The sequence below is a fragment of the Gasterosteus aculeatus genome, chromosome 17 (genome assembly GCF_964276395.1).
Source record: "Gasterosteus aculeatus chromosome 17, fGasAcu3.hap1.1, whole genome shotgun sequence".
NCBI classification, from domain to species: domain Eukaryota; kingdom Metazoa; phylum Chordata; class Actinopteri; order Perciformes; family Gasterosteidae; genus Gasterosteus; species Gasterosteus aculeatus.
Window position 1 is genome coordinate 7,038,370 of NC_135705.1, and position 25,542 is coordinate 7,063,911.

Below are 25,542 nucleotides of genomic sequence, written 5' to 3' on the forward strand. Positions count from 1 at the left end.
CCATGGCTCAAACAAGTCCACCCCCCCACGGCTCAATAATTGTGACGTTGCACCACCATACCAGCTCATGTGGGAATACAAGCAAATAGGGTTAAAAATACAAACTCTATAATATTCATACTATTATTTCCAATAACATTCATAATGATAATACTAATATTATTATTATGCCATCTTGAAATGAAAAAAACGAAAAAATGACGCTAGGATGGGGTAGGTGGCGCAATGCACCTTAATCGGTTTCTAATCTACCCTTATTCAAAGAAGAAGAAGAAGCAGCAGCAGCAGCAGCACAAGCAGCAGAAGAAGAAAAAGAATAATTTTAAACCGTTGTTCTTGTCATTTACTTTCGCAAAGTTTGCGAGCAGTTATCAAATAAATTGCGTGTGGTTGGTTGTACCAAAAGCACAAAATAAAAAGTTAAGTGGCTTTTTGCTTCAACAGACGTGCCGGTTTGTCTGAGCTCAATTCAAACCAACAGCGTCTGAGTGTTTACCGCCTAATTGTTAACGTTAATTAAGCTTAATGGCTGACATTTGGAACACGGATACCGGTGAAGCTGTGTATCGACCCCGGGATGCTGTCAGGAACCTGAGAATACGGTAAGTAACGTTAGCTAACGGCAACGTCATTAGTTAAGCTCAGCGTCTCTGCAAAACCTCCGATGAGTCAATCTTCGTACTGGACGATCCTCGCTATCGAGTCTAAAGCGTCAGTGGTTGTCATGGTTCCCACGGCTGATGAAAAAAGGATGGCGAGTTGTGTTGCTTCGACAACCGCAGCAATAACAGCGATAAGCTGAAGGATGAAACTATTCTTTATGGGTTGACAAAATATTGATCCTTCCTCCTAAATTATATATATATATTATTTTCTGAACTCATTAAAAGGTTGACATATAACACGGTGTTTATTTATCCCCTCCCTCCCTCCCCTTATTTAGAGCCCGTGTGGAGAAGGTGACCTCCACAGCTGACCTCTGAGCATCTGCAGCAGCACCATCTGTCCCGGCCAGACGGAGGAGCCATAGAACTGGAATATCCTCACCTCACGAGATCCAGACAGGTACAAATATTTGCATTCTGGGAGAAAGACTGATGGTGAAACTGATTCTAGTAGGATCTATATTATTAATAACAATAATCATAAATAAACATTTGGATTTCCTTGGGTGACTTCCAAATGAATAACGGACTTGTCGGTTTAATAGTCGTTCAAACTATTGCAATTTGTTTTTCCCTTTTGGGAGGAAATGTGTCTCTAACTCAAACCACAGCAGGCCTTGATTGTATGACTCCAATGCAACAGATATTGTGTACAAGTTTTGGGGTCGCATAATTTTATTAACTCAGCCTTTCGGTTACTCCGTCAGCAGGTGATAACGAGGAGGAGTCAAGGAGGTCAAGACCCTGAACAAGGCCGACGCAATCAGCGGATTTTCACATACGCCGATCATGGATGCTACCACCAGCACTCCAACAGCTAGTAGGTTATACTCGTACGTCAACACAGTCATCCAGTAATTTTGCGTTACAATGTTATGTAATTACAGACATTTTTCACATATTTAACTACTGACGTCGTTTGTCATAAGATTAACTCGTTTTGACACCTCAAGGTTACTCAGACACAAGTTGAACTGTAAACAATAGTTCAATATGCCTCTTTGTTGAAGAGTGGGATACGTTTCAAATGCTTTATTTATTAATTTCTGCTTTTGTTATTTTATCAACCTATCCTCGTGGAATAGTGGAATATTTTTTGTTAACTTCTCAGTTTAAGTGGATTATTATTTAACCGTAACCTTATTTGTTGAACCATGGTATAAATAAACTACAGGTTAGTAAGAGCTGAACTGCTTCATTTAACTGACTTCAACGTCCACTGGAGCCGACAGAGGGAGAACATATAGGCCTTTAAAAGCAGCTGGACAACCGATATCCTTTGCATTTAGGCGCAGTAATTACATAACCTTTGTTTATTAAACGAATACAACAAAAAAAAAACACTGTGCTCTTAAATTTCTTGTGTGCTCTTGAATTCTTTCATTTAGGAGCACATGTACTCCTTGGGGAAAACATTAGCGTAGAGCCCTGAACTTGACGGCTTCAATCAGGGATTCTGTCAAGATCTCGGTCGCAGCGTCTTGGACTTCCCCCGTTGGATTGGAGTCACTCTCAGTGACAGATGTGAGTAGTAGATCTGACGTGCTGTCACCTGCTGCGACCTCTTCTGGGGTAGTTTCCTGTGTATCTGATGGGTCGGCGTCTACTTCTACGTTGTTCTCTGGAGCATCATCTTTTGGACCTTCCAGGCAGAGCTGGTTCTTCCAGGACTGGTGATGTTTCTTCTGCAGCCAGTTCCACTTGACCTTTTTCTTCTGTGTCACTGACAGACTGCTCGTCTTTTGGTGGACCAGCGAGGGCTTCTTCCATCGTAGCAGGGTCCTCTTCTGGGACTATTTGGACCAGACCCTCTGCAGCATCTTCTTTTGGTGCTTCTGGGGAAACTACGGGGATTGATTCTTCTACAACTTGTTCTCTCAGCTCCTTCTCTACTTTAGTTGGACCCAAAGGGGCAAAGTCAACCAGATCTTCTGGGGCTGGCACTTGCGATGCCCTTTGTTCTGCAGCAGGTTCAACTGTACCTCCATTTTGATCCACAATGATCAAGACAGTTTCCTCTCGATTCAGGTCCTCTTCAGCGGGGTCAGCAGGAACAAATAAAGCATGTTCCTCTGCAGCGGTTTCCCATTGACCGGCCTCTTCTCGCTCAAGTTCTGCAGGAACCGGAACAAAATAATCCTCTTCTTTTGGAGCTGTATTCTCCACAAAATGTTCACTCTCAAAAGCAACAGCTGGGGCGATGTTGTCCGTAGCTTCCTCTGGAGATGACTCCACGAAGGCAGCTTCTTCAGACACAGTTTCATCCTCTGAAGATTCATGGTGGGCTCCAGTCGAAGGCTCCTGGGAAGCTAATTCACCTGCTTCAAGAAAATCATCATCAGAGATGTGATCTTCCCTGGAAATTGGTTCTGGTTCTTTGGCAATAAACATGTTTTCCTCATCAGGAGACGGCGCTGCTTGACCCGGAACAGCTGTAAGGACTTTCTCATCGTCTGCTTCTTTTTCCTCCATAAGGTTACTGAGGTCTTCAGTTACTGATGCAGGTTCCTCTGGTCTTGCTCCACGCACCTGAACAACTTTGGCAGCTGCAATGGAGGTTAGACCCAATGAAGTTAACTTTTTGTTAACCTAAACTCTCGTTTGACTCATTGTCAAACCAAATCTAGGTTTACCTTTTTTTATCATTGACATGTTAGCATTTAGCATATTCTGAAACAGATATAAACACAAAGATGAATGGCTTACGCGTCGGTGCTGATGAGCATAGCTGTAGATGGAGGACCAGCGTCAGCACCACTAGAGAGCAAGCTTTGAGCATGGCGTCCGTCTTTTCATTCACCAGAGTTCTCAACTCTCTCAAACGCAGCAGTCTGACTGGTGCCGCAACTGTGAAGGAACATCCCAGAGGGGCCGGGGGGGGGGGGGGCATGTGAAGTGTCAGGGTGGACGCATGTTGTGAAGTCCCACACCACATGCAAATACTGGGAGGGTAAAAAAAGAAACTCACTTGAGATATGCTCACATGGACGTCTTCAGCTGTTCCTCGTCCTGCATAGAAGATCTGACTGCTTTAATACGTTCTTAAAAACAGTTGAATAGGTTTGACTATCAACACAGGTATATGAAGGTAAACATCATGTTCTACTTCCCAGTGCACAAAGCCGCATATTGGAGTTTAATGGTTTTAGTAGTTTAGTCGTTCATGGTTTTTGCTTATTTAGTTAGAGGTTTTCCTCCCCACCTTCATACTCTAGTGTTGAACATGTCCTGCCTTGTAATATTGCCAAAAGTCTTCAGAACAAAAAAGCTCAAACAGCACATTATTCCACAGTGAAGTTACCATATTTTATTTCTTTAAGTGCCATTCATGCATATTGGGGAAGGGGGAGGGGTGGGCGGTGGTATCGACAATTCTAATAACACTTGAGTTATTTTACAGCACTAAACGAATACAAAGAGTAGCTGTGTCACCTAATTGGACAACAAAAGTAATAAACCGTGCAATAAACAAAAAAGACAAATAGGAGAAATAAAATACAAGAAATGACAAAGACAAAAATCAAACAAAACAGAAAAATAAAAACACAAACCAAATATATATTATCAACACTAAAACACTGAATGTAGAACCATAGTACAGGTAAAAGGTAGTGTCACACAAAAAGCAAACGCATTTTCGTCACATATATACAATATAGATATATACATACTGTCACCCTCTGATTGGACAATAACAAAATACTCTATTCTTTTTGCTCCTGTCTTTTGTGAATAAGACCCACCCCCAGCCGTGATACCCAACCCCCCCAAGAGGAAAAAAGGGATGATTGAAAAGACATATATGTACAAGCACAACAACACACCAGCACTGAGTAAAATAGGCCCCAATTAGCAGTACTTGTTGGCAGTTCTCTCCCATAACGTAGCAACGATTCTCTTTTTTTGTTGCGTAAATCCTTTCATCTTTTCTTTCCCAATGATAGTAATCTCTCTGGCAGGTACATGTCCAGCGGTATTTAAAAACTTAAAATTGTCTTTTGGAAAATAAACCACTCACACACACACACACACACACACACACACACACACACACACACACACACACACACACACACACACACACACAACAAAATTGCGATTGTGATCCAGTCTTCACTTATTTTTGTTGTTTGAAATCTTTTGTTTTCCTAACGGGCGACTGTGCTCAAATATTAGGTTGTGGGTTCAAAATCTTCACCTGGAAGAACTGAACCGCACGTTCCTTTCACGCCGGCAAAGGCCTCCCTGGACGCCGCCCGTCGCAGGTCAATCAGAGACGTACTGAGGGCCGCTGAGGCCTTTTCACTGCTGCCGTCGGCGGCAGTCCTTTGGCCCTCGCTCACCTAAGAGTCACCACTTGTGCCACTAAAGAATTCGGTCTGAGCACAAACTAAGAATTTATGGCAGTTGACCACAACTTTTAAAAGTCGTAGTTGAAATTCGCCCCCGCGGAGGAAGTCCTCCACACGTTTGATGTAGGAAGACAGAAAAAACGGACTTGAAAGAAGCGGGTGTCGACGGGTGCGATTGGCAGGAAAATGTCAAAACGAATGGCAGGATAATCAGCTGAAAGAAGAGAACTTGACTCCATCTGCGCAGCAAAAGCTGTGGAAAGTTCAACAGAAGCGCTGCGGCATAAAACTGGGCCCCTTTTTTTAGTTTCATCAAACATACCGTCTGGTTCGACAATATCCAATAACAGGAACAGAACAGGCCTTTTCTAACAATAACGAAGACTAAGAAAAAAAGAAACAGTCCAAGATTGTCTTACAAATATAAAACGGAAACTACGGCAATCACTGGAGTCCATGGATGCTGAACTAGTTTGACGTTCAGGGAAACGCACTTGAGATCGATACCACTCTCATGTCTGCGCTCAACTCGAAGCAGATTGGAAACCTGGTTCTCAGCCGCCCAGCACCGATAAAACTAATGAAGCAACATGTCATTTCTCAAGTTAGCAGCTCCACCTGGTCAGGGAGGAGTCTGACACAACCCTAACGTTAAGGTTTGCTAACGGATAAAAGAAAAAGAAAAAAATAAGATACAGCATGTTGATCAGTGAGCTTTGAAAGGTGCCTGCAGAGCAGAACGGGGCCGATTTTGATGGAACCATTTAAGCGGCTTTCCTGATTTCCGTCCTGTATGCGAGGGCTCCACATTCACACACAGTGCGATCGACCTTCTCGTCTCTTGGCATGGAAGCAAATGAGGGTATGTCCCAAAATGTTGAACTATTCCTTTAAACAAGGACACAGTGTTACAGATGCAAAGCACCATACACAGTTTAGCAGTACTGAAGAGGAGAGAACTAATCCTGTTCATTGCCATCGCGAGGGACATCAAGAAGGTGCTTTGCATCCTAAAAAAACAAAACAAAAAAAAGTGCAAAAGGCTTTTTTTCTAAAGTTCAGCACCTGTCTGACTGAGGAGTCCTTTGTCACACGTTTCCAAAATTATCTCCCTGTTCTGTGCTCCGGAAACCCTTCACAGAAAAAAAAGAAAAGAAAAACACTATCTCAAATCTAGTCTTTAATCGCTGTGTGCATCTGCTTTTGTGCTTATAGATAGCATAGAGATGATCGCAGCAATCAATCACAGCCCGAAAATTACAATGGAACCAAAACAGGCACGCATCCATTTGTTCAACACACACACACACACACACACACACACACACTCTGAGTCACACTTCTCATTCTGTTATGATTGTATAATAGCAAAGTCTGACACTATCCAACAATCACAGCATCGATCAGTTTAGAAAGAATCATATCCCCGCAATTTAGTCCCAAACACTGAGTGTAGCATTCAAAAACTGATGCACCACAGGTGGAAAAAGGCATGAATTTGGGTTTGACTTATTTGACAGAATAATCCAAACCAAAAAGAACTTAACTCAAACTGATGACTTTCCTGGCCCTTTTTTCAATGGAAACAACATCTGATGCATATCCTATTGATCATTAAATAAAGACATATCGTCTACTAGTAATGTTTCAAGTCAGTGAGATTAAAAGCACAACTTTTCATACTGGCTTTTAATGTTTTACTCGTTACTTTGACTCGTATGTTACAACATGGTTTGCATTTCAGGAGCAATGAACTGGGGCACGGTGTTTTAAAGTTTAAAAAGATGATATAGGGGCGTATATTGTTTTAACATTTAAGTTTTTCTCAAATTGTGAGAATACCACTTGACCAACTGTATAATAAAAGGTTTTCTTCAAACACATCTTTGACATTTGGTAATTTGTTATTCCTTTTTAGGAGAGATTTATTGGTGCTTTGCTGATCAGCAATACTAATCAGACTTTATAACATTTTTTTATTTTATTCAATTGTCTCTCAATGATGATTGGATCATTGTTTAATGATCAATAGGACACTTGCCTAAAAAGCGTGATCTCTACTATTAAAACTAGCTTTTAAAATGTGACTTGTTTAGTACATGACGTGATAACAGCTTCTGATTGGTAAAGCATTCATTAACCTACGTGGTGCACAGAGGACCGGGTTACTTTGGGTTGAATGACAATCTTGTCAATGAAAGACAAGAAATGTTTGACATCCCCCTCACACTCATTTTTACTTAGCTTGAATTGCTTGAGACAGAACTAAAAAAAAAAATTTTTTAAAAAGAAAGAAAGAAAAGGTTGCTGTACTCCCATAACAAGTCCCTTGCAGTGAGCCTCATCACACTGGGTGGCCATGAAAAGCAATTACGATACCTTCTGTGATCTCTCGCTCTTTCTCTTTCCTTTGTTTAATATCAAGCCTGCTTAAACATTTAACACCCTGTTCAAACTTATTGTAAACCTTACTTCACCACCAATCCAGCCACAGTGGGGCCCACGTTCTCCCAAAAGTGACCAACGAGCACCATCACATTACTCACAGAGACGGCCTGTGTTTCTTTAAAAACGAACAAAAAATACAAAAATCATCTTTTTTTTTCCTTTCCTTTTTTTTTTTTTTTTTTAAAGAGGGATAAACTCATCCAAGAGGCAGCTGAGGCCAATGTCAACACGAGAAGAATTACAAGCTGAACACGTTGCTCAAATCACATAACAGTTACGGAGCAGAGGGTCGGGGAGGGTTGGACTCTGGGAGACGGCTGGCTGAGGAGCTGAGGAGCACGTGGTTCGGATGAGAATGTGTTCTACTCGTCTCTCGACGAGTACATAAGCAATCACTTTAACATGTCCAACTAAATATGATTGTCTTCAAAGTAACATTATTCTAGTTATCTTTTGCTTGTAAAAATGTCAGGACGTGGAAGTCGGTCTTCCTCCCGGAGCTTTGTCAAATGTTCTTCTGCATTCCGCCCCCCCTCCTGCAGCCTTTCATCTCAGCCGGGCCTCCTCTGGCTTCCACCTCCTCTCCTCGCTCGCTCTCTTTTTTTTTTTGCAAAAGGAGGTCTAGTGGCTAGACAATGGAGTCCCAATCAAAGTCATCCTGGATGTCATCGGCTGGCATGCGATGCATCTGGAAGTTTCTGGTAGGTATCATGTGCTGCTGGTTCATCTGTGCATGGTGTCCTGGAGAGAGAGGGAGGGAGGGAGAAGGACAAGTCAGACGCAGGAGCTCTTCTACTGTGACCCAACGTTTCGTACCGGGCTTCAAACAAACATGCAAATCGTGTCCTTCTCTGTGTCTTCATGTCACCTGTCATTGTGGGTCCTGTGCTGCTCATGGGGGGCATGTGTGGATATCCTGGAGGACCCATCATTGGCATGCTCTGTCTGGTGTCCATGTAGAGATTTCCTGCAGACAGAATAGTTGCACAACTTTAATTAAAGCCTCAGTTGCTATGCACAGGTGAAACATAACAATAATTGTTTGTTTTAACTAGTTGCATTTGGTAGACATTTGGTACACAATTTTTACTTTAACTGGTCACAAGCCAAAAAAGAATCATTGGTATGAAGAGCAAGCAGATTCATTGTGCGCTAAAAAAAGACAGTTGGCACTTTAAAGTAGAGGGAACTGTAAGCGACAACGTCATCAGACAATGGCAGATATTTATACGATGATGAACTGAACCCATTCAATCAATCCGTGGTAGAAATGCGGCGGTGGGGTTAAGGTTAACCTGTGTTGAGGTGCTGGCTGGCTTTGCTGGGGTGCATGGGGCCATGACAAACAGGAGGCTGCACTGCCCCTTGTGGCTGGATTACACCGGTGCGGGCAAAAAACTGGTTGATGGACGAGCAGAGGTCGGCGATCTGGGTGGGTTCCAGGGACCAATTGTTCAACTCTGCTTGTCTCATACTCTCTCTCAACCCTAAGGGACCATAAAAAGGCACATTTGTAGACAGAACAACTAGAGTTACTATCAGAGCTAGTGAGAGTATGCGTCCGCACTAAAATGCCTTTGTGATAAATGAAAAACTGCACCAGCCGACTGTCCAAAGAATATCAATTTAGTAAATGAGAAACTAATTAACAAACATAAAAACTTGGTTGCAATATATATTAATTATGTCAGTAACCTTCAGTGGGGGATATTTTAAAAAACATCCTACCTTGCAATCCTAGACTGTAATTGGATAAACTGACCTGCTGAGCTCAGTGTTTTGGTAATTAAACTTGAAGGCAGTGTTATTTAATTGAAGAGCTCAGTTTAATTAAACTTGTAATCAACTGCACTGTGTCAACACTCAACAGCACTCAATCAAAAGCTGGGGCAGTACTGTACTATCAGCTGCTGGATTTAAATGTTTGGTTTCCTGTGTAATCTAAAAAAATCGTAATCTCAAACAAATAAATCAAATACATTACGTTACTATCAAATGTTTGATATTTGTGTCCAAACCGCACCTTGGAAAGGTGAAAGGTCGACATCAGCCCAGTTATAGCTGCTAGCAATACGACAGCTTTCTTTCAGTGCATCCAGATTTGGGTACCAGTCTGACAGTAAACCTGCAACACACACACACACAGCATACTATCTGTAACATTTCAGGATGAGAGACCTGCGGGGTAAATTATCATTTTGGTCCCGACACCAAGTTCCCTTTTGGGAAAAATATAGATTTAGTCCATATTTATGGTCACATGTATGGAAAAAAGCAAACATTGCTGCTGTAATTTTTATGAACTCCGGATCTGATAATTGGGCCCGATGATGCATTTCATTGCAGTTCGCCAAATGCATGAAACGGTGGCACCAAATCAAAGAGTTTCTCAGGCTGTCCGACAGTTGAGTTCAGAGCTGTGACCACCAGGAGGAGCCAGTCGACTCTGCGAGAGCTCCCGGAATCACTGGCTGCAGCATTGCTTTGTTCTCACAACAGCACAGACAATAAATCAGAAAATGATTTACTGAGTAGCACCTTTCCATTCCATACATTTCCACAGCAGATGACCATTTCTAAACGCTTTACGGCCAAAGATGACAATAAAAAAAACATCTGCCGCTGTTGTTTCTATTAGGTTGGTTACGTGTTTGAGTGACGACGCCGGTGAGGCGAGAACAACGCGCCGACCACCACGGCAGACCGAGGCTCTTACCTGTGTTGCAGGCCATCTGTTGCTGGGTAGGATGGGGCTGGTGGGAGAGGCTCGGATGCGGCTGTCCGTGCTGAGACGGGTGCTGGCTGTGCTGCGTGTGTTGGGAGGGGTGCTGCGTGTGTTGCTGCGGGTGCTGGCCGTGGGGCGGGTGCTGCGACGGGTGCTGCCCGTGCTGGGAGTGCGCAGCGTGCTGCGGGTGCTGGCTGTGCTGGGCGTGTTGGCTGTGTTGGTTGTGGGGGCCGCCGTGCTGCGGGAGGTGCTGTGCGTGGGGGGAGCCGTGGCCGGCGTGGGCTTGGGCCGGGTGGGACAGGGTTACCTGGCCCGTGTTGGCGGGGTGGCTGTTGGGGTGGCTGTTGGGTTGGTTGTTTGAGAGGCTGTTCTGAGTGCTAATGGTGCCACTGGGGGAGTGCTGGTAGGAGCAGGAGGTGTGGGACTGCTGAGGGGAATCAGACGGTATGCCCATCAGACCTGGGAAACAAAACACACCAACACAAAGCTTTTGATTAACAGTGCTTAAACAGGCGGGTCAGACAGAAAATCAACTATTTGTTTGTGATAGTACTGCTAAACGTTATAAAAAGGTTGACTTAATTGGCAATTACAGGTTGCTAAGTCACTTTGTCTAACAAATGTAAATGTGTAATAACAAAAAAAAAAACGTAAAACCTTTTTTGTATTGTTAATATAAAATTGTCTAAATATCTTCAAAATACAGAAAAGGCAAATAGCCTCAGGCACATATTTGTGGTATTGTTGGCTCTGGGGATTTGGTTGATTGGCTCTAAAGTGCCCATAGGCGTGTGGATAGTTGTTTGTCTCTGGGTTAGCGAGCTATCCAGGGTGCACCCCGTCTCTCGCCCGATGTTTGCTGGGATTGACTCCAGCCCCCCCACGACCCTGTGTGAAGGATAAGCGGCTTTGAAGATGGATGACGATTGATTTTGTGGAAAGAAGCAACGTGCTCCGGCACAATTTTTGAGAATTCGCTACTTTTCTGTTTCTTCTCATTGTAATTGTAATATATTTGGGTTCCGGATCACACAATAAGCCATTTGATTCTAGGAATCATTGATTTGAAAAGAATTCATATTTGATAAATGAACTGAAATATAATTCATAATTAATGAAACGATATTTAGCTGAAACCGTATATTGGGAAATGAGACGGACACCAAAATACACAATTTACAGAATGAGGTGAATATAATGCACTTTAGGACAAACAGAAAGACAAGGTCGTCCCATATGAAACTTCCACCTCGTGCTTTACAAATTGTACTATTTAACGGATGTTTTGTTATAGTTTTGTGTTAGTAGTTCTTGTCGGTCTTCATTAGCAGTGGAGGAATAAGGCTCAAATTCAAGGCCACGCGATGCAAGTAATTGATGTAAAAATGGTCATTATGGCGCTGAAGAATTCCTTTAAGCAGCTGGACACTTGGGACGGAGCAGCTGTGACTCAGCATCAGTTGCGTTCTCGGAGGCTCCCGAGCTGCCGTCGCCTCTCCTTCCCAGTGACACACCCCTGGATTGTCTCTGACAAAATTCATTGTGCCGCCGCCGCGGCTCTTAAAACCGACATGACTGGAACGTGAACATCTGCACACCCAACTGCAATCATCTGAGTGGCAGGGAGTGGTCTTAAGAGGCCCCGTCCTTCACAGCTTTGGCACAGTAAACCTATTTCACTGGAGTGCTTTTAGAGCCGACTCTAACCTGCACCTCCACAATCGGCACGTAGCACTCTCTGCAGGGGTGACAAAGGTGCATCTCTTATCAGCACAGAAAGCCCATTGTCCAACCAGGGAAATACAGAAAGCAATTAACGCGGCACCAGAATAATAATGCGAGCTCATTACCTATTATCAAAGCCAGTGAATTAGCTCACTGTCTACAGCGGCAGGGTGTGAAATCCTCTTGCTCGATTATTTACGCTTTTTAATTGCTAAAGCTTGTCTGACTAAGAGATTTGACTTTTATGCGCGTAAAAAAAAGGTAACAACTTTGAACTAATGAAACATAGATGGTAGATTAAAGGAGAGGAACGCTTTGAAAAAAATTAGCATGAAATGCATTTGATTTGTGAAAGTAGGTTATACACAGAAAGCTCAGTCTACTTTGCTCATAACCTGCTTGTCAAGTGCTCTTTGTTTATCAGTCAATCAGATTACAAGCCAAATGCATTTTGTTGTGGAGGGAATTGTAGAGGTTTGAAAAGCTGTGCTTTCTCAGCTACTATGTATAATATCATGCAAATTCCCCATCATTATGACAAATGAACCTCAAATACAGCCGAATTGACCTCCTTCACTCCTGATAAAACACTGCCCACATGACAAAATATTTAATATGTGACAAGACGCAGAAAACTTATTTGAAAATCGGAGGCTAGCGTATCCGATCTGCTTTAACCATTAAATGAATGCAGTAACATCTCGTTTTACATCCTCTAATGAAATATTTAAGACATGATCTCGCAGACTCGGCTTATATGAATATGAAATGGGGCAGTTTCCACATTACTCTGGCAAAAGACCATGAAAATACTCAGCCTGTAGAATACCTGCTCACTTCACAGTAAATCTAATTAGTACCTAAAGACTCTCCATAGCCCCAGCTGTTAAGAACAAACCAACATTAGCAAAATCGCTTGGAGAATCATCGTATTCCTTGATAAACAAAGCTTAGGCTCTCTATTAGATTTCCACTTGATGCTCCTGGGAGACCACTCACCTTGTTGGCTGAAGGACTGCTCAAAAACAGACTTATAAAGGCTGCGGAAGGAGGCACTGAGATCTTCAAATTCGGAGAACAGGAGCTGCTTGTCCCTGTCGGGCATGTTGTATTGGGACTGTGGGGGCTGCTGGAGGCTCATAGACTGGGACACGGGCTCCGGGTGACTGCTCACCTGGAGAGACGAGGAGGTAAAGAGCGCTTGAGATTAACAAAATTAAAAGTATGTTCCCTTGATCACAATGAGTTTAATTTTCTATTTATGACAGATTCCTTTGTGAAAGTGCACTGGCTACATGTTTACTAAATGCACAAAGGATGCTATGAGGAGCAAAGTGTAATGTTTAAAACATCAATAATACACATACTTTTCATCTGGACATGGATCCACAAAAACAAATATTGATTTTAAATGCAGTTTGAGACTCATCTAAATGCGCAAAACTAACGCAAAAGTCAAATATGAGGCCGGTTGGAGTCTTCAGAGGAGCCACTTGAACAGTGTTGTTTCGGTCTGAAGAGGTGTCCTTCACTCAGCTTATAAACAACAATAAAACAGACCAGTGATCTAGGTCAGTGCTTAGTTGCCGTCTTGGCTCACATACCATTAAAAGACCAATTCAAATGGACACAAATCCAATACTCTGGTGGCCGAGCAAAATGTATTTAAAACAAAAATCAATAACAATACCTTGTACAAATAAGCAGCCATTTTATCCATGTATTAGTGTGGGCGGTCAATGCTATGCACTGCCCCGAGCTGTGAGGCGGCGAGCAGCGCTCCCCCCTCCAGCCTTGAGTCAGTCTACGAGAATCACCGTGGGGAGGAGAAAACAGCGCTATTTCACAAACGCATGACCTGACCCGTGTCAACTATGGGGCTAGTATTACCACGGAAGTCGCGGCCAATTTTGGATCGCAACGTCTTCCCCTCCGGAAGATGTAGCCGGGCTGCTGAAGTGCACGGCTCACAGTCTGGCTCGGGTGAGAGTGAAGAGGTGAAAATAAAGCCAGAGTGTTTATTGTGAGCCGCTGCTGCTTTGGCTGTGTGAGAGAAAGAGAGCGAGCGAGCGAGCACATCCATCAGGCTGAGCCGATCGATGCTCAGCGCCTGGAGCAGGGAGCACTCTAGGATGCAGGAGGACCACACCAAAGAGGGGGCATCTCTGGTGGGAGGACATCAGAGGAAGCGCTTTCCTTTGTCTGGCTTCCAGGAGCGTGCACATTTCTCTCTGTTTCCCTTAACCCCCTTCCTGATGTTGTACTCTGGCGCATGTCCCCCCCTGAACCTTCGTCTGTTGCCGTCTACGGCTGGCTCCTCTGAAGAACGCCTCCCGGGGCTTTCCGATCAGATGAAATGTGGGATACGGTACACCTTCCAAGTCTGGGGGTGTTTTATTTTCATTCATTTCGCGACTGGGGCTCTCCCACAGCTTGAACGATTCGGATGGAAAGAGCATTCATCAGCCGGCCTTTTCACCTTGCCGCTAAACAGATCATCGGCTACAACACATCTATATAAATATCTTTTTGTTGACATTCATGGGCTGCAACATCGACATCCGGAATTACCAGCATCCTTTAAGTAACAGCAGGGCGACGGCGCACCGCCACGGCAGGGCGTTTGTTACATCTTTGTACCACCGCAAAACGTAGATTGATCGGTCTTACCGGTGTGTAGCTGTGCACACTGCCCACACTGTTGAGATTGACGGAGGCCAGACTCTGATCGGACAGACTGTTGTTAAGGCTGCTTCTTGGACTATCGCTCCCTTCCTGGTCTGTGTTGTACAGCGCCACCTGAAACACATACATGTGCGTTAGCTTTTTATCCCAGAGACACACATGCAAACAACTTCTGTGCTGCCTTTTGTGAGTTTGCATATGGATTCCAGGGACCCTAAAGTCAATCAAATTTAAATCAACATTGGCATGAGTTTGTGATATCTGCAAATATCAAATTGTTGTCCAAAGAAAGAACATAATATGTCGATATCGTATGAGGAGGAAACTAGTGATTTAAATTCCTAATTGTCATCAGAGACCCTGCCGACGGTGGGGCATTCCTCCGAGATGCCGCTGTTCCGCACTGAAACAATATCATTCAACGTGGAAATATAAATCCTGAGCGTGCGTGTGTGCTGCATGCAGTGACACGTCACAACAGCAGAGGACTTTCCACTCCACCCAGGGTGTGTGTGTGTGTGTGTGTGTGTGTGTGTGTGTGTGTGTGTGAGAGAGAGACATAAGGTGCTGCTGAACACCCACCACAGTCACTGAGGGGTTTTTGAGTTTAACGTGGGAAGGAGTCTGGGGACAGCTGAGACATTCCTATCACTAAAGGTCACACTACTAGCGATGTCAGCCACATCTGCTCACCGAGCGCAAATACGTTGGGGACAGCGAACAAAAGACTTCAGTGCGGCCGAGACGCTGACCTTTCAGTAAAGCAGCAAAACTAGCCGAAGCACTTCGGGACGACAATCTTAATTATCGTCTTACAGGCGTTCCAGACCTTCCCAAATAAAGTGTGCTGTCGCACAATTAAGACAAGAGAAAGAAAAATCCAGATAATAAATATAATGATGCCCACAGAGAATAGCCCATGCGTTGATTTCTGCATTGTGAGAAAGTAATGGCGGCAATGCACCGATTGTGTGGCGGTGGAAGAGGTCCCGGCATTTGAAGGAATGGTGTGTGCGTGTGTGTGCGTGTGCGTGCATGCGTGCGTGCGTGTTCGCCTGTGACTGACTGCAGCATGGTGGCTTCTGCTCATCACTCCAAATGGAACAAAGTTGGCTGTGTGTCCTCTGCACAATGAGACAGCAGTGGCAGCCGGGCCTTGTCCGGCATCCTGCCACTCGCCTTTCTGCTGAGGCACCGGGAGCTACCGCCGAGCCCACGAGGAAACCCGGGCCGCCTCGACTGCCTCCTCCGCTCCGACTGATGGGCCCGCTGACTAACGTGCTGGTACGACTCCGGGGCGCACACATGCAGAGCGAGAGCGTCCCACTATATTAAGCTTTTAATATGGAGCTTTTCCCCTAAGCCAGTAGAATGAGATGAGAAGCACTAAACATTTAAAAAAACACAAAAACAGCGCAACCGTTAAATCCAGACATCACTGTACAAAGAAGGAGGGGGGGGCAGGAGAAGCTCATTACGCAACTCTAGCCTTCCTCTGCTCAGTGTGGGCTTGGCTCCAGTGTTCACTAGCGTGAAGGGGGGAACCCAAGGGGGAACCCAAGGAGCAGCGAACACTGACGGCTTAAGCACGTCTACAACATCAGCCCCACTATACTAACGCAGTCGCATCTCGCCCACATACGTAGACGCACGCACAAACATACGACACACACACACACACACACAAACATACGACACACACACACACACACACAAACATACGACACACACACACAAACATACGACACACACGACACACACACACACACACACACACACACTTCTTCAGCCACGAATGTGCACAACGGCTGGATAACAGACACACACACATATGAAAACACAGACAGAGGCAGGCATGCTTGTGCAGGCAGGACCAGCTCCACAGTAAATACTGTGTACAGCGTTAGCTAGCAGGCAAGCGAGTCAGAGTTCTATTCTTAGCACCGAATTAAGTAAAAAGCCAGAGGTGTCTTTTACATGGGGGCCTAATCTGGAGCATGAGACATGGATTATGAAATCAAAGCAAGATTGGCCCAGGTGTATCCAACAATACCAGCTAGTGTTCAGCACAATCCCCGCGTGCAGGGTGGAACAGACAGGGAGAGGCGGAGAGAAGGAAGGGATTTGTTAGAGAGGAAGAGAAAGAGCGAAGCACCGGGAAAAAAAAAGCCAGACTATTCATCAGCAAACACACTTCACAACAATCCCGTTTCCCTTCATCATCACACTTCAGTGCCAGAGTTTCATCACATTCAAGCCAATGTTTTAGGCCTACCACCCCCCCCCGCCCCCCCCCCCCCGCCCTGACCATTTGAGTTTCCGTGAGAAAGACACACAAAGAAAGAAAGAAATAAACACTAGGAGGGACAATCTTGTGAGGAATGTCCGACAGAAGAGAAAAAGAAAAGATTCCTGCTAGTTCGGTGTTCGCCCTGCCAGCGTCTCCCAAGGCGGGAATGAAGGAGAGAGAGAGAAAACCAGAGAGGGAATTCCTGTGGCTTGGCTCACTGCACCGAAAGAGGCGTGGCCTGTCGTGTGTTTACAGTGTAAGACAGTGAGAAACAAGATCTCTCCGAGGGGTTAAGGCCTCAGACGTATTGGTAGTTCCCTTTGTCGGAACGGCTCTCGTCACTATCAAATGTATAAACGAGACCAACCATAAGTTATTTCCATCGGTTGTCGCAACCACACCTGCCACGTCTCGTTTCGATGCTTTCTGCTTGTTGCTGATGAGTTATTTGACTCAAGGTATTTATGGCAGAAGTCCAAACTTTAAGCAGTCAGCTTTCTACATTAGCGTCATTATGCACTACCACTGGTGGAGACTGGTGCTGTGGCGAGTTTGTAGTAATCACAGAAGAAAAATTCCCCCAAATCTTCCCCCACACATAAATCTGTCTGCTAGAGCAAGATGAAAAATGGCACGTTCCCTAATAGAAACTGCACAGAGTTGACATCCCCGTCAAAACGAGCTGAAACACTGAAATACTGTAAATGCATGTACACACAACTTGTATCACACACACAACGACATAGGATCAGACTGTTGAGTCTCACACAAACAGTCCTGTTCATTTTTTTTTTTGGGTAATGCCCGCTTCAAATGAATAAGCGACTCTTGTAGGCTTTTTAAAAGTGCACTCGAGAACTGCCCCCACTGGGCCCAGAGGATGAGAGCTTAAGGTTAAAAAGCCTATTTAAATTTCAGAGTGAGCGGCACACTCACAGCTGACTGCTAGCAGTCCCCGTAGCTTTGCTCTGTGATGTACAAGTGGCTCCAAGCTTTTACGCATATTGGTTTAAAAAAAAAGAAGAAAAAAAACAAAGCTATTGGAAGCAGCAGCAGAGGTGTCGCGTAGCCTGTAGTGTCGCGGCGTAACGTGGTCACAGAATGACAAACACGACTGAGCGCCAGTCTCCTCTACAGGTGTGAAGACAGAAACCCCACGCCGCGCTGGGTGTATCCTATCGAGAGTCTGCACGGGACTGTGTGGGGTCGATCAGGTTACAACGGGCCAAGTATCAGTGCGAGCATCACATTTCCGCGCTGAAGATAACAAGAGCTGGCTGCCTGTTGTTGTGGAGGAAAAAAGGTGCTGCAGTGCAGATAAGTTCTGTGTATTTTGGTGTGGGTTGCATTGCAGAGAAGCTTTAGGCATATGAGCGTGTGTATCTCCCCTCCACTCGAGTGCTCCTCTTTCTGTGGGGAATATTGCAGTAGGTGGTTGGAGAAGTGGGTGGGGTCAGGGTGCAGCAGTGTAGCCAGGTGTGTGTTGGAGCTGGAGGCTGGATGGCTGGCTCTAGTACCTTGTTAGTCACAGTGTTGATTGCCAGTGTTGGAGAGGCACTTCCAGAGATCATACACTCCATCCCCAAAGACTCCGACTCCAGGCTGTACGGCGTGGATGCCTGTGGGGGTTGGGGGCGGGGTGCGGAGGCAGACAAAAAAAAAAAAATATTATAATACAAATTCAACATCATCTAATTAGAGATCCTGCTGCAGGATGCAAGGAAAGAACCTGCTTTACGTTTGTGACAAATCTCCTGCTTAGAACAGACACATGTCCAACTGCACGGTACAACAAAAATAAAGCAGGTCTATTGTCATTTGGCAGAGCAGCACCTTTATTTAGGTCACATTTGCAACTGTGCTTTCTTAGACGTGGAGACGCCTCCCCCCTGAACCCAACCCTCACCTCCCACCGAAACACGCACGCGTGCCCTCGTCTTGGTGTACAGGAGCACTGTTATAAGAGATAACGGCACCATGCCTGTCTCGCAAAACTGCTTACTGTAAGAGGATTGACTGCCAACAATACCATTTTTAATTCATGATAAACATAAATGAGATTTCCCAAACTCAATTTCAATGTCTGACTCTTGATGGAATGCCTTGTAGGCAGTGTCTGGGGGGGAGAGGGAGAGGAGGAGAGGGAGGGAGGCTTAGCACAGTGCATGTGTCCTACAGAAAACACTCTTCACTCTGTGCGTTCTTTTGGGTCAGGCTCAAATCAACAGAGCAGCGTCAGGAGAGCTTCAGCTGAAACTGTTGGCAGAGCTGTGTATTAAAAACAATTGCTTTGGCCCGGGACCTTTAGTTTAATTGAATCCAAAATCTCACACCAACAAAAGAGTCACACTTTGTTGAATGAAGGGGGTGGGGTTTCGATGCCGTGAGGCGACTGTATGAACAGCATCCTGGGTTTCACGTGCGTGTGAGTTAGCTCGTCCGCCTCGCCGGCCAAACAGGATCCTCCCGTCCCCGTTGCCTCTGGTCAGCCACATTGTGGGTAAGGAGGAGACGAGAGCTCGCCGTGTGGGGGACGCCCGAGGGCCGGGTCAATCTGAGCAGCTCAGAGAGACCTGCGCAGCTGTACGTGCGGCTGGACCAAACTCATGCATAATTAAAGACAAAAGCGCCCGCTCAGAATAACCGGAGTGCACAATTCTGCATTAATTTATGTTGAAAAAATAAAAATTGAGCGCAGAATTTAATGTATGTAATGGTTGCCTGGGGCATAGTTTATTATTAAGGACCCCACTTCAGGACAGGATAGTGAAGCAGCATGGAGAGGCAGTTACATAAAGTCTGGATACAAACTCCAACGGAGTCTGTGTGTGTGTGTGTGTGTGTGTGTGTGTCTATACACGCGTGTTTGCATGTGGTAGAGAAAGAGTGGGAGAGAAAGGAGGTCAAAAGGAAAACCGAGACACAGAAAAACAGGCTGAGTATTGAACCGGAGAAGAAGGGCAGAGCAGTGAGCAGAGGAACGGCGTATGTGGATGGTGTATTTATCTCTCGTTCAGTCACCAGACTCACCCGTTCTCCAGAGCGCGGCCTCTTCTTTGGCCGCGTGGGCAAGGCGTCCTCCTTTGGGTTGGTGTCGATGGCCCAGTAAGAGCCCTGTAGACACAAGAGAGGCCCGTCAGTTGATAAAACATAACGCATCGCCTTTTCACATTTGCATTAGACACCACGCATTAGACCACCACACCAGCTTCCCATCTCCCCCTTTGTGTACGACATTATTTAGAAATCAGAGAGCTCCCGCGCTCTGCCGATGCCCGTCCTATCGGCCCCGGTCTTTAGCGGAGTTGATAGCTGGGAGTTTGTGCAGCGTGTGGGTGGGCTTTGTTAGTAAGAAATGCTTTTCCTCCTCTGCGGCTGCTTCTCAATGAGAGTCTGGTGAGGGCAGCTGCTGGCGCTGAAAACGCTAAGCCTTTCCCGAAGCTGTACTTCCTCAGCCTCAGGTTCCGAATCGCAGTGCTGCTGCCAAGGATGAAGGCTCCAGCCTCAGCCCAGGAAGGGAGGCGGCGCTGGCCCCGCCGTGTTGCTTCCTTGTTGAGGTCTGAGCAAGGCTAATCAAGAAGAGAACAGTTGGGCTGGCTCCGGGGCTGCAGCTAGCAATCCCACATCCAGGCTGCATTATTTATCTTTGCATTGAGCCACATTTAATTTATTTTTCAATGGTTCTCTTCCTCCAAACAAACAGGGCCGCGCGGCACACAGTACAGATTTTACCCAAGGGCGCTGCAAGTTCAGAATACATGTTTAATATTTCATATGACCCTGGATAAAATCTCAATTGTCCAGAGGAGGGGAGATCAGGACCTTTAAAATTACTTCCTTGGCAGAGAGAATAATTGTTATTTCCATGAGAAATTCTCAACCACAGGACAGGCCGTAGAACGAGCCGTATAGTAAGTATCTATACAATAACCTCTACATAATGGCCTGCTCTTGTTATTTTGTTTACAGCTAGCACACATCACTGCTGCAATTGTTAAAAGGAAAAGCCAGGGTTGGCCTATATTTGTCAGGGGGTTAAAATAAAAAGTTTTAATATGTGAGAGGTTTTGGGGTCAATTAACATTTTCCTTAGAGGGAAGAATAATTCACAGCACAATCAACCAGAGATGAAGAAACATCTCATATCGATGTAGGTTACTGTGAAAGGCAGCAGACACATCATCACCCAGTTTATGTTTTTACTAGAAGCTTCACCGATCAACTAATGTAAAGGTGAGAGATGGTCTTTTCTCCTCTATGCCTACGTGTAGGCACCGAGATACAGATGTTTCAAAACGCAGGGTCACAAAAGACAAAGCCGCGCTTGGTGTAGTTTATTTTAATTAGGGAGGGGGGGAGAAAGCATTAAGTTAACCCTCATGGGAGGGGAGTTTCTGCATTTCCCTACACCCACCCCAAGAGAGTTGACTGGGAAAAAAGAAACATAAAGAGCCATTAAATTATTCAAAAATATACTGCAGTGTACTGTAGCAATTCAAATAGATGTGTGGAGTCGTCTGCAGCCTCAAAACAAAGGCTGCTGTAAAGATTGTAAAAGAAAAAAAAAAAAAAAAAAAAAAAAGATCCTGTAACCCACCGAGACTACCTGCCTTCCACCCGTAAATGACGCAACTCATTTTCATACATCAACATATATTTCGTTGTCTAGTTCCCCTTTCTTTGTGTAAATATCGCAAGGACAAACACAACAAGTGCACTGGTCATCCTGCAAAATCCAGACGGAGACGTAAGCTCAATTAAAATACGGATTACGAACGGTAGCCGTGGCAGGCAGCGCTTCTACCTCGGAGGTGGACGGGTTGCGTGTCTGTATTGTACAGACACGCAAGTCATCTCTTACACTATCTCGGAGAGAGCGAGAGTCAGACAGAGCGGCGTGACACTCCTATCTCACCCAACCAGCAGTTCTCATATTCCTGCCACATTACAATATTGATGCAACATATCAAGAGCGGCTAACGCCTCTTTGAAGTTGTCTTCGGGGGGGGGGGGGGGGGGGGGTAGGGAGTGAGGAAAATTCAAAATTAAACATTAAGGATGCGAGCATGTTGGCCATGCATTTGGAATGGGATCCATACAGCAATAGATTATTTTGTATTTAGTGGAGCAGCTCCCAGGAGTGTCAATATCAGAGGATTACAGCAAAACATGAAATTAGCATTCAGTCCCCATCCTCTACACAGCTCGGCGTAGCTCTTCATGCGTGTGTCTGTCTGTACGTGTGTGCGCCTGTGTAATTATTTGTGCGGTTCCCTAAGCATATGTAGGGTATGCGCTGCTCTGACGATGCTGGGATGGAATCTGGGTTAGGCTACATATGGTTGGACCTATGCGCGCTCCTCCATAGCGAGCTACTCGGCGGACCAGGGGACGCGACTTATCGGGGCAGAACGAGCTGAGAAAAACAGGTGTAGGCGGCCCAACTGAGATTGTAATGCCAAATGAACACGCTGGACTGTATATCCTCCAGCAGAGTAGAAAAATGGAGGCCCAGATGAGAGTAAATGAGGGAAATTTTAATTATTACTTGATGGGGGAATTTCCAAGTGGACTCTGATAAAGGTAACATTAGCTGCAGGTGTGCACGTGCACGAGTCATGCTGCACACTTGTTGGGAGTATTTTGTGCATACCTGGAATGCGACAATATTGAATGTGATTGCGACACATTCAGTCATCTGCGGCGTCGATTTTCGGTATATTATCTTTACCAGTAACTTGAAAGGGCCTTTTAGCTCGTTATGAAGGTAGACGTGACAAACGGAGCCTGATAAAAATACAGGAGTCATGTAAGAGAATGATACTATTTTTTGTTATGCAGGATGACCACATGTTAACAAGATTGTTGAACGGCTTTTCTCTGAAAACAATATTTGCCTTTGTGATGGTAGAAAATATTTATTTTTATTAGCAAAATGTAAGCTTAATTGATCCCATGTTTCTATGCGATTTTGACATTTTCTATAGATATTTTGGTGATAATCAAGGATACTATGAATTATTGTGCCTTCGGATAATCATATCATCACATTCCTACTAATCACATACAATTTAACACGGATTCCTCGCATGTTTTAAAAATGAGACCCCTGACTGCTACCCTGCAGAGTCTTTCACTTTTTCCCCTCCATCACCCACATCGTCTGTCTGCACTGGTCAAACAAACTGGTCTCTCCTTACATTTGAAAAGCAATTCTGTGGGGGCGGGAGGTTCATAATAGATTACGAGCATGCCATGAATTTCCAGACTGTCAGAGCCCTGGCAGCTATTCAAAGGTAACATTTTTCTACCAGAGATAGAATGAAAAATACCACAAAAGTTTTGTACAGCCGATTTCAGACAGTTTTGTAACTAAACTAGACATATTTGTCTACTTTTAGTCATAATTGCAAACATTGCTTTTGTACTTAAAAGTCTCACCTTTCCCGGGTCGTCTTTGGAGCGAGGCACTTTGAGAAAACACTTGTTCAATGACAGATTGTGCCGTATTGAGTTCTGTAGGAGAAAACAGAAACAGAAAGGTGCAACGATGAGTGACCACGTAAAAAAATAAAAAAAACACAAACAAGTCTGCAGTACTCGAGCGTGGAAAACGTTGCTGCCAACAGCAACAAGGGCACACAACTTGTTGGCATGTAGCGGGTAGGTTTAGTCACTGCTCCTGTCATCGAGGTCAGCTTGTTTCAGTGGCGTGAGATCTAGCCTGCAACTGTGTCCAGATTTCAACGCACGCACGCCAGGAGGAAATATCTTTCATCAATGTCCAACAAACCACATTCTGGTTGCACAACATATCAAATTCCTTGGGTGCCAAAAATAGGAGCCAGAAGGAGTCCCACACTGGGATGGTTCCTGATACCAGAGCCTGATATTAATTAATGCTTCAGCGAGCTCCTGTGTGTGTGGAGGGGGGCGGGGGGGGGGGGGGGATAAATTATGTAGATCATTCTGAAAGTTAACTCGTTACAGTGTTACAAGCTACTCAACAGCAGTGAAGAGGGAGGTTCATCCAGCTGCCTGATCGGGGTTTTGGGGGGGACAGGCGGGGGGCAGCTGAAGTAGCCATGAGGGCTCGAGAGCGATGCTACAGTCCCGGGTTAACCAGCTACCGAAGGCCCTCGGAAACCAGCTGGAGGCCGGTCAGCTCGTGGCGTACAAGAGCCAGTGCATGCCCACTTTTCTCCACTCCACTTTATGGAGGGGTATTGACAGATGGCAACGCTATAAAAGCTGTGGGATTTGTCTGATGAGTTTAACGGATGCAGGCAATAAGGAGGGAGGGAGGGGAGGAGAGCAAGATAGAGAAAGAGAAGAAGAGAGATGGGAGCTGCTTATTCAACAGTATTATAGGCAATTATACCACAGGAGGGATGATAATGACAGCCTCGTTGTAATGCTGTCAATCTCTCTGGTTAAATCACTCTGAAATGCCAGTGTGAAACTGCACTCCAACAAGATATGGAGGGTGCAAACTGGTGCCAGTCGGACCCATTTTGTTACTGTGCCAAAAAGGGCTTATTTCGGTGCTTACAATATGAGCATATGTTTTTTATTTCTATTATCTGACCATAACCATAGCTCCTGTGGTTTCTGCAGAAGCACGAGAGCACAATAACAGCCACCTTCAAAGACTGCAGGGATGGCGGGTGATATGCCAAACATTTTTTGTGGCGTCGCCCATATCCCTGAACCCAGAACATTCATTCATAGGAAGACAACAGCACAACATACAATAGAAGGGGGTAAAAAGATACATATGCAAGAAGCCGGCATCGGATGTTAACACAAGAAGATTGATACAAAACCGAAGCTTCGGTTACAAACCGGAATGCTTTTTGACCAAAATATTTAGGTTACTGTTGGAAATCCACGAGCACTCCGGCCTTCACTGCCATCAGAGCTGGATGTGGGATGAATGAGATCCAGCCTCTTCCTCTACAGGTGGAAAGGAGCAATGTTTTGACGGAGAAAACGTCAATCCGTAGAATCACATCTAAAAAGTCCAGTAGACCGCAGACAGGCAAATTAATTGATCTGGTGGAGAAGACAACTTACTTATTGATCCGCAAAAGAGACAAAAGATTCCCGCCCACTCTGAGGCTCATAGACGCTCCTCTGGTCACTAGGCCCAGCGAGACTACCTCACACAGGCTGCAGTGACCGCACCACTACGCAGACTGCGTCCTTTTAGCCTCGTCACAGTTTGACTGAGGTTCAGATGAATAAAACAATGTAAATCCAGAGTACGGTCATGTATAGTGGATGGTGACAAATGGACGTGAGACACTGTGCCGACCCAGCTACTATGCAACTTTAAAACCCTGGAGACGCGTCCAACAATGGAGTGTCTGAGCGGGATGGTGTGTGATGCAAGCTGTAATGTCACACACACTTAAGTACTTCAAACCGTTTTCCCTTTACGGCCTCCGAGTGTGTATGCCACTTGGACAGAAGCAGCTGAGCTTGGAGAGGTGGCTCTATCCATTAAGGCTCTTCTGCTGGTCCTAAATCATTGATACAGTCAAGCAGCCCAGGCCTGACACTACATTAGAAGTTTACTTTTTAATGAACTCTGCCTGCCCGCTCTCTTCTTTCCCTGACAGCGCCCCACGCCTGCGCTATATTGTGTCT

General features: G+C 45.1%; 2 protein-coding genes and 1 long non-coding RNA gene across 5 annotated transcripts in view; 1 reads left to right on the plus strand and 2 right to left on the minus strand.

The window, feature by feature from the left end:
* Positions 1–260: 260 nt before the first annotated feature.
* On the plus strand, positions 261–1,855 carry LOC144388910 (uncharacterized). The gene is made up of 3 exons (XR_013453166.1): positions 261–602; positions 944–1,065; positions 1,376–1,855. It is a non-coding gene; the product is annotated as an uncharacterized LOC144388910 (long non-coding RNA).
* Positions 1,323–3,530, minus strand: LOC120835850 (uncharacterized). The gene is made up of 2 exons (XM_040205131.2): positions 3,372–3,530; positions 1,323–3,211 (listed from the first exon to the last, which is right to left on the minus strand). Exons 1-2 carry the CDS (start codon positions 3,442–3,444, stop codon positions 2,295–2,297), a joined length of 990 nt encoding a protein of 329 aa, XP_040061065.2. The 5' UTR covers positions 3,445–3,530; the 3' UTR covers positions 1,323–2,294.
* Positions 3,531–6,691: 3,161 nt separating this feature from the next.
* foxj3 (forkhead box J3) overlaps positions 6,692–25,542 on the minus strand; it is a 59,605-nt gene continuing 40,754 nt past the window's right edge. For all 3 annotated transcript variants that reach the window (XM_078091841.1, XM_078091842.1, XM_078091844.1), the window contains 10 exons: positions 23,332–23,406; positions 19,921–20,004; positions 18,408–18,509; positions 14,586–14,714; positions 12,915–13,089; positions 10,182–10,649; positions 9,489–9,590; positions 8,761–8,952; positions 8,334–8,432; positions 6,692–8,206 (listed from right to left, as the gene is read on the minus strand). In XM_078091841.1, coding sequence (XP_077947967.1) covers positions 8,094–8,206; positions 8,334–8,432; positions 8,761–8,952; positions 9,489–9,590; positions 10,182–10,649; positions 12,915–13,089; positions 14,586–14,714; positions 18,408–18,509; positions 19,921–20,004; positions 23,332–23,406 — 1,539 coding nt within the window. In that variant the 3' untranslated portion in view covers positions 6,692–8,093. The remainder of the gene's footprint in view (positions 8,207–8,333; positions 8,433–8,760; positions 8,953–9,488; positions 9,591–10,181; positions 10,650–12,914; positions 13,090–14,585; positions 14,715–18,407; positions 18,510–19,920; positions 20,005–23,331; positions 23,407–25,542) is intronic.